At 34.7% G+C, this 9,333-nt stretch overlaps 2 protein-coding genes across 3 annotated transcripts; one reads left to right on the top strand and one right to left on the bottom strand.

Moving 5' to 3' along the window:
• The first annotated feature begins 848 nt into the window (after nucleotides 1-848).
• Nucleotides 849-3,821, top strand: LOC107031971. Of its 2 annotated transcripts, XM_015233502.2 has the most exons (9): nucleotides 854-1,032; nucleotides 1,108-1,188; nucleotides 1,813-1,902; nucleotides 2,013-2,179; nucleotides 2,779-2,848; nucleotides 3,043-3,122; nucleotides 3,241-3,303; nucleotides 3,405-3,481; nucleotides 3,558-3,793. In XM_015233502.2, the coding sequence occupies exons 1-9, from the start codon at nucleotides 955-957 to the stop codon at nucleotides 3,656-3,658; spliced, it is 807 nt and encodes a 268-aa protein (XP_015088988.1). In that variant the 5' UTR covers nucleotides 854-954; the 3' UTR covers nucleotides 3,659-3,793. The 2 variants fall into 2 exon arrangements, with proteins under 2 accessions (XP_027768392.1, XP_015088988.1); XM_027912591.1 differs by lacking the exon at nucleotides 1,813-1,902 and having other exon boundaries at nucleotides 849-1,032; nucleotides 3,558-3,821.
• A 112-nt stretch (nucleotides 3,822-3,933) lies between these two features.
• Nucleotides 3,934-6,093, bottom strand: LOC107031972. Its single transcript, XM_015233503.2, has 3 exons — nucleotides 5,715-6,093; nucleotides 4,769-4,897; nucleotides 3,934-4,349 (listed from the first exon to the last, which is right to left on the bottom strand). Exons 1-3 carry the CDS (start codon nucleotides 6,042-6,044, stop codon nucleotides 4,179-4,181), a joined length of 630 nt encoding a protein of 209 aa, XP_015088989.1. The 5' UTR covers nucleotides 6,045-6,093; the 3' UTR covers nucleotides 3,934-4,178.
• Nucleotides 6,094-9,333: the final 3,240 nt, after the last annotated feature.

The following is a 9,333-nucleotide window of genomic DNA, read 5'->3' as shown; positions in this document are numbered from 1 at the left end:
CCCCTCCTCAACCCTACCTCTATCATTTTCTCCCAAACTTTCATAGAGTGTTTTAGTAGCTTGACACTCTCATATTTATTGCAATTTTGAATATTTCTCTTGTTCTTTTAGAACAAAATTATTGTACTTCATTTCCATTCTTCTGACATTCTAGTTGCCCTAATAATTATATCAGACAATATAGTCAACCACTTCATACCTATTTTGCCTATATTTTCTCAAAATTTCACTACAATCTCGTGTAGCTCAATGACTTTGCCCCTCCTTATCTTATGGATCTACCACTCACCATATGCAGGTTTTTTTTTTCATCTACAAAATTCAAATTTTCGATGATTCTCAAAGTGCTTTAACTTCTTCATGCAATATCCTCATCCCCCTCTTCATTTAAATGTTTATGAAAAATCTATATTTTCTAATGTGTACCTCTTTTATCACAACTGTCATTCTTGTTCTTGATGCAATTTTCTTGATTTAAATCATGAACTATCCCATATTCTCTCGCCTAGACGAATCTATACAACTTGTATCTCTATCTTTACTCTCAAACTTTCAAACAAGTATTCAAAAAATATCAGTTGAACTATTTTAGCCAACTTTACTCTCCGTTATCGTCTTTTCAAATAGTATTAATGCCGATAATTTTAGGAGTACAAAATCACTAGAAATTAAAAAAAAAGAGACCAAGATGCAGCCCTAAAGTTGTCGCAATTAATAGAGAGTAATTTGATATAAAACTTTACTCGGCATGAATTCAGATTAATTAACCAATGCATCCTAATTCCTAATTCGGGTTAGCCATATCATTCGGGTCGGATCAAGGGCAAAAAGGCCCACAATGATCTTACAAGAAATCAGCTGTCTATTTTGAGTCAAAAGGTATTTGATCAAATTTGATTGGCGGGTATTGAACCCTCCATTTTACATCCTGAGAGCCAATAACTGACACAAAAAATGGGGGATTTGTATGCCTTGGATTTTGATGGAGTTCTCTGCGATAGTTGTGGAGAAAGCTCTCTTTCTGCTCTTAAGGTCATTACTTTACTTGCCCCTTCTTGGTTCCCAATTTCAATTTGTTTTTTGAAAAAAAAATTGTTGGTTTTTCAGGCTGCTAAAGTGAGATGGCCTAGTCTTTTCAATGGGGTGGACTCTTCTTTGGAAGATTGGATTGTAGATCAGATGCATGTGGTAAAGTTCTTTATTTTTGTTTTAGCTTGTCTAAGTATTATATCTTTCTTTGTTCATTTCCTTGGAAAGTAAAATTAAAGGTCAAATAGTGAAAGAAAATTTGTATATGTGAAGGAGATACATTTGTGGTAGTAGTGGTTTTGGACAAGCTTTTGCCCCTAATTTAGTGTAGAATGTTTATATATGTTATATAGGTTGTGTTAAGTATGCTTCTTTGAAAGAAAACAAAGTCTTTTCTCATGAGATAAGTCACTACTACAAAGGTTGTGGGTGTTGGAATGCACATATGGAGTTCAATGTCACTGCGTAAGTGATTCATTAAATGTTCTTAGCATATTCATTTGGGGTTGAACTAGGCTAGTCAGAGGTGGAACCGAGATTTGAACTTTATGAGTTCTAAATTCTAGGATGGTATTAGGTATTAGTAACTGGGTTTTTTTTGTACTTATTTAGTGAATTTTCTTAATAGAAATATTGAGTTTGAACTAAGCCTATGTTGAACCTAGACGTTGGCTTCTAGATCCGTGTACACTCACCCTACCTAGACTCCACTTGCGGGAATATATGGGGTATGTTGTTGTTGTTGTTGTTGCAGAAAGTGATCAACCTTCAAACTTTCTGCAGGTTAGACCTGTAGTGGAAACTGGATATGAAAATCTCTTACTAGTGAGGTTGCTCCTGGAGTCGAGAATCCCTTCTATTCGCAAGTCTTCGGTGGGTACACAAAAAAAATAAAAGTGTCTTGGATATGATGACACAAATCTATTCATTCTAGCTGATGTATCATAAACTTCGTCGAGGTGATATCTTTCTTAATGTGATAGGTTGCAGAGGGACTAACAGTTGAGGGAATACTTGAGAACTGGGCAAAGATTAAACCCATTATAATGGCAGAATGGAACGAAGACAGGGATTTTCTTATAGATCTTTTCGGTAAGGTTAGAGATGAATGGATGGACAATGATTTGGCTACTTGGATAGGGGCAAACAGGTAAGTGTAGCTGTTGATTATGCCTGTGTGATCGAATCAACCACTTGAGGGTCCTAACTAGCTCTAATCTCTGGCTAATGTATAATCACTGAACCAACTAAAAGAAAAACAGAGAAACAAACACTATAGACTACCTATACCGAATGATGTACTCCAAAACAAGCTAAATCTATCTGCTTGTCAGTTTCCTAGTTTGATAAGCTTTTAAGACTCCGAGTAGTACGACAACCTATAAGTTGGTCGGTGCTCATCTTATTGTCGTTCTCTAGAATCTCCTATTTTTTTTTACGGTCAGAGGCATATCTAAGATTTCAAGAACTTGAGTGCATACTAAAGACAATAGAAAAAAAATTAATCAAGTGGGAATTTGATCCTTGTTCTTCTAGGTAAAACCAAGTACTTCATTAATCTCTTTAATAGCATGGGTTCCAGCAGGTAATATTAGATCAATTCAAGACAATAATTTTGCGGAAAGACTATGAGTTCACATGCTTCATAAATTGCACAATAAATTTACCGCTGTTTAAAGATGGTACTCAATCACGTCAAAGAATATACTGTGTTGAAAAAATGCTAAAAAGTTTATGCTTTCTCTACAGGTTTTATCCTGGTGTTCCTGATGCACTGAAATTTGCAAGTTCAAAGCTTTACATAGTCACTACGAAGCAGGTTTGTTAGAATGTGCACATTCACCTAAAGATAAAATCTTTAGAACTAATTTATCCTGAAATATTCACCACGCGTACAAGTGATGTTTTGTTTTTCAAAACTTTAGCTTGTTCTTGATGAAAGTGGAATTGGAATCTTAAGAGCCTTGAGTTAAGCCGTTGAATCTAATATTTGTACTCCACTGCCATTTGTAGAGCCGCTTTGCAGATGCATTACTTAAAGGGATTGCTGGGATAATTATTCCAGCTGAAAGGATCTATGGTCTCGGCACTGGGTAAGTTTACTTCACACGAAGTGTGATTAAGCTAACTGCAATATCAAGAGACATGGTCAATTAGTGTTTACTTATTTAAGCACATACTCGTGCTCAAGTGAAACTTCTTTTTAATCAGACCTAAAGTAAAAGTGCTTAAGCAACTTCAGGAAATGCCGGAACACCAGGGTCTGAAACTACAGTAAGATTTTATAGCATAAGAACTACTCTAACTTCTTTCGAATAGCCATTTTGCTTCTACCGCGTGAAATTAAGTGTCTACTTTTTCTGAATATTGCTCAGTTTTGTGGAAGACCGGCTTGCTACTTTAAAGAATGTGATTAAAGAGTCCGAGTTGGATGGATGGAACTTGTATCTAGGTGATTTATCATACTCACTTTGCTTCTTATAGATTTGCAATGTTGTAGTGATTGCTAATCTAATTTCTTGAAGCAGGGGACTGGGGTTACAATACTCAAAAGGAGAGGGAGGAAGCTGCTGGCATTTCCAGAATTCGTGTTCTCGAGCTCTCTGACTTCAGCAATAAGCTGAAATGATACTGTATTCTTTCACTTAACTTGCATTCTTTTAATAGCTGAGAGGGTCTACTGCAATATCCTCCGTTATCGATAATCTTTTATTACAGAATTATGGATTTATACACAATCTAGTTTGTGGGATGGTTTATATTATGTTTGAATTAAAATAATTTTATAACCACCTAACAAATCCAGTTTTTAGGACATTATAGAGGATATCAATTGTCCTCTTCTACAAGGTTGATAGTCCCTTAGCTCCATTCGTAAATCATAATTGGTGAAAGACATGGAGAAACATAAACAAAATCATTCCCTTATAAGTGCCATTACTCAGACAAAGATGTTTCCCAACACAAGATGTTCAATGATCGAATGTTAGAAGAATTAACTGATTATTTGGATGCATAGCTTGTAAGCACAGAGTGTCAAGTGTGTGTCGAAAAAAGAACATGTAAGATGCCAGCCATTTACACCTGCCCTCCTGATAATACTTGTTATAGGCGATCGAAATTAGTTGTCAAGAGTTCTTTTGTGGTGATTACAACTCATGATGCCTATTCTTCTTTGAGCTGGTATGATCGACTTTGCTTTTCTCCCTCTGAATCTTCTCAAATACTTCTTCAAAAGGAGGATCTCCTGGTCTTCGAAATAGTTGGTCCCCTACTTTAATCTCATATGCTTCTGGTTGGTCCAACAAAAACTCTTTCAACTGCAAAATAGAGTAATAAAATCTCAATTTTCTAGTACACAGAACTTGTGATTCTATCAAATACCAACTAACATATCGTCCCAAAGGATGAAAAAGAACCATGCGATAAAAGGTGCATTTGGAAGGCTAAAAGTTTAGAGCAAAACCAGAGCCTTGATATGAATGGTGTACCGACTGCCTTGCTGTCTCAAACATGCACCTAGTGAAATGAAAGTATCAACAGCTTAGACGGTAAGGTCCTGTGCACCTTAGTTGTGGCTTTGCAGTAACAACCTTAATTGACTGTAGGATATATGTGAGGTGGTGAAACACAACGACCTTTATACAAGTGTTCTGATATTCAACTCTTTGTTTCAAGGATCAATAGGTAAAGCTAGTACTTATAGAATAAAACATCATATTTTGGAAGTAAGACAAACCTCGATAGAGTCTTGACCTTTCTCCATAGTAAACATGATTGTGCTCACATCAACACTCATGAACTTTGCCTCGATTGCTCCAGTTCTTGCTAGTTTGGTCCATCTCATCGCTATTTCAGTAACTTTCTCCTGTAAACAAGTAATCTCAGTTAATAATACCATACAATTTACTTTGCAATCCTGCCCAAGCCTCCTTTGCAAACTCTATACACTCTTCCATTCAGTCAACTATGGTTCAATCCAAATCAATTGAGGTCAGCTTTAGTAATCCTCTACATTTATTCCCTTCTATCTAGGTTCACTTCATTGTAATGCTAAAATCGCCTTTTAATACAGATTATCTATTCTCAACCCAACCTGAATCAAAGGCGAAACACGGATTTAAGCCTATTGAGTTCCATCTTTACTCTTTAGAATCTCTGAATTGGACAATTTTTTTTAAAGGTTATGAGTTCATATAATTAGCTATTGCAATTTTATTTAACGTTTATGTATAAATTTATACTCCACATCGAAAGTACTAGGTTCATATGAACCCAGAACCAACAAATTGTATCCACCCCAGACCTGAAACTTCACAGAAAAGAGTTTTTTAGATCTTACCACATTCTCCAGTTTGTCAACTAAATTTCTCATTCTACTTATAACCTGAATAGATCCAAATGACTAGAGGCGGATCCAACATTTAATCTTATAGTATTATTTCAAAATTCAAAGTAAATGTGGGTTCAAAACACAATATAATTCAGAAATTTTCACATATAAATCTACCACTGCAAAATGGGTATAACTAGCTTGAAATTGAAAGTGCAAATGGTAGATTACTCTTTCAGCAAGACAACTATTTCACTAGATTCAATGCTATTAGTTAGGAAAATCAATTTTAGCGAGTCACTACTCATCACATTAATAAGATTCTACACAAAAAAGGTGAAGCAAGAGATACCTGAGTCCGACGAGTTCCAAGTCGGAGTTTAACAAACCCAAAAACCGGACCCAGCTGCCGCTTCATCATTTCCGCTTGAATTTCCGACGGACTCATCGTACCAAAATCCGTCGGCGGCGGATCGAAATCGGAGCTAGTCGATTTCTTCCTTCCCCATTCTCTCCAAGCCTCGTCCTCTTCATCGTCAACAACGTCGTCTAGATCATCGGAAACTTGAATCGTCCGTTGTGCTCCATCGACAAATCGGTAAAAATTACCAATTTCAGTATTAATCAATAGCAACAACGAGCAGATAATTATTGTTGATACATTTTGAATTTGCTTATTCATTGTATCAATAATTTAATTTCAGTTAGGAGATTTGTTTATGTTTTTTTTAGAGTGTGCATAGTATATGTTAGAAAGTAGAAATTAAGCAGCACTTGCATGTATGTTCCACTTCACAATTTTTTTTTCTTTTTTATTTGAGGTTGAATAAAAAATGAATAAATAAGATAAAATGAATAAATTGATCTAGAATTTTAACTGGTTATCACATTTTCATTGTCTAGTTGAAGCATTTTTGTCGATAACTCGATAAATTGTTACATACTTTTTATGTATATATCCTCAATATTTTTTTGAGTTTGCTGATTCACGCTTTATTCTTTAAAGCAAAATAGATAATTATAGAAAAATAAATAGGTTCTGATGGTTTTATGTCTTTAGCCTTTAGGAGTTAGGAGTAAGAAAAGAAAATTATATAACTATTCTTATACATTATTGTAAAAGATTAAATGAGGTTAATACACCTAGTATACAAATCTAGCTACGATAATTCTTAACTGTTTAACAATTTATCCAATAAAAAATTGAATAATTCACCCCATATCTATAAGCCGTTAATTGGTTTAACTTGGGTCCCAACATATACATGTTTCAGATCTGCAAACTTGTTATCCCATGAAAGATACTGTTGAATTTTGAGAGGAGGGATGCGACTATACAGTAATGAGAGATTTTGTTGCTTGAATGTGTGGTGGACCATGTTCAGGGGAATTTGCATTATGCTTATCTCACTAATGAAGTTGATAATGCTTAGTGGACTAAAATCAGTAATGGTAAATTCACAGTAAAAACAGTTTGGGACTTTTTAAGGAACAAGAAAGACAGTTAAAGACATGGAAAAGTTATGGATAAAAGAAGTTCCATTCAAGATCTCTTTCGTATGCTTGGAGACTCTAGTGACCTTAATCGTTATCAAGAATCATTCTTACACTAAAGAATTGACCTTAGCACCTATGAACAATTAAGAATCACTTGACACGACCTAATATATAAATGAAGAATAAATCTGGTCTTAACTTAGAAATTTTTAGTGTGTAACAGTACCACACCTGGTATAAGATATACCAGTGGTTGGCTCAGATACCACACATGATTAGTTGTCTTAGGCACCATGTCTGATATATATTAATAATTGATTTAGGTACCATGCCTGATATTAGGGGTGTCAAAAATGAACCCAAACATAGGTAACCCGCCCAACCCGTCCAGAATTTTAAGGGTTGGACTCAAGATAATTTGAATTGAGATCAATCTCTACTCATTCAAGCTTAACCCATAAGTAGAGAATTCTCAATTGTGCCAATTCAAATTCCAATTTCAACTCGTTTTAAAACTTTTTATTAAGATATTTTTCCTATTGAAGGTATGAATTATTGTCTATTTAACATCTTTTAGGATTTATCTATTTATTTGTTACCTTTTAACAAAAAATTCTTGAGAGAAAATTCAAATTGTGATTATAAAAGTTAAATATCAATATGTTAAATTATTGAGATCAATCGGGTCAAGACCCAACCCGTGTTATATCCCATTTGAGCCCAAAGTAAACTTGGGCGGGTCAAGACCCAACCCAATTTCTATTCAATCTATTCTAACATTTCTAGTTTCAATCAACCCGACCATTTGACAACCCTACCTGATATATATACTAATGCTTGGATCACGTACCATGCCTGGTACGGAGATATCCAAATATGATCGACCTGGGTACTACACTGGTACACTAACAACTGATGGCTAAAGTACCACACCGGTACACTAACAGTTTGAGTTTGAATTCCATGACAGGACCAAGTATGTGTTTATGGTTCCATGAGTGAACCTGATTTACTTCTTCATGATGCAATTGCTGCATGCTAGATCCTTGAGTTTTCTCGATTACTCGGAGTCTTAGTTGTTTCTAAACTATATTTTATTTATCATGAACTTTATTATATAAATGCTTTTGGGTTAATTGGTAGGATGAATTGGGTTAATTCCTAGGGTGTTTTTTTGCATAATTGTTATAACTATGAGAGTAAGTTTATAAGGGCTCAATATTTAGTTGTTTCTAAACTATATTTTATTTATCATGAACTTTATTATATAAATGCTTTTGGGTTAATTGGTAGGATGAATTGGTTTAAGGCACTAGTTTTATGTACTTTTCTGAAGGGGCAATGAGTTGGCATGAGAAATGGAGAAAGGATAAAAGGTAGTGGATAAGGCTAGTGATGACCTGATATTCATGGATACTAATATGATAGAAAGGTTAAGCTATGCTTTGGCGTCATGATGGTGTTATTGAGAGGAATGAGATCAAGGTGCATTAGTTATAACATTTATTCGGAAAGGGTAATAGTATGTGAACAGAGAAATGGGGTGGTGTAGCTTTCTTATTGCATGGTTATTTATGATTATGTAATATATACATTATATTATGTGATAGGTTTGGGTTAACTGATGGTGCTTACCCGTTTGTGTTGTTTGTACTGATACTACTCTTGATATGCCATTTGATATAGTATGCTTGCAAGGTCAGTGACATTTCATAGGTGAAGACAATGATGATTTACAACAACTTTCACTTTTCTTTTTTGTATGGTGAGAGTGGTGTCTCATTTTTGTGTATAAACTATGCTCTCTTAGTAGGTCTTGTTCCTGTTTGGACTAGTTCCCTGGGGTTGCCTTTTACAGTTTATTGTAAAAACGTTTTACTAAAGTGGTATTTCCTTCTAAGTTATGATGTTAATGGAATTTTCATAGTAAAATCATTTATTTTCCGCTTATTATGTTTTAATCCAAATTGGGTGCTAAGGAGTTTTTTATCTAGGTGTTAAAGTAGGTTACCGTCTGACCTAGTGGATTGGGTTGTGATACATTTGCACATCATATTGTGCATTTTGCACAATGCCAAGTGCGGAGGGCACCTTGTCCAGGACATGGCATCGATGAAAATCTCCTTTTAAGTCCTTTTTTCATCCGAAAATTTCATTATTTTGATATTATTTTAAGTCTAGGGCTTGTATTCTTTCCTCTCCTCATCCTTCGTCTCTAAGGCGAGTTTATCCCATGAAATTCTATAATTTCAAGTATTTAATCCTCCCTCTTCAGATTATTAATGAAATCGTACACCATAAATGTAGGATTTTCAAAAAAAGCTCAATCAAGATTTTAAAAACTGAATTGTTGGACCTTCTTCTTTTTGTTACAATTTTCCATCAAGATTCATGGAGAGTTTAGGGTATGTAGAACTTCAATGAAGTATTTCTTTCATCCTTATGTGCGGAGCTCCTCAATATTTTATGAATTT

Source organism: Solanum pennellii, chromosome 10 (genome assembly GCF_001406875.1).
Source record: "Solanum pennellii chromosome 10, SPENNV200".
NCBI lineage: Eukaryota > Viridiplantae > Streptophyta > Magnoliopsida > Solanales > Solanaceae > Solanum > Solanum pennellii.
Note: the sequence above shows the minus strand (reverse complement) of the source record. Positions and strands in the feature narration are given on the sequence as shown.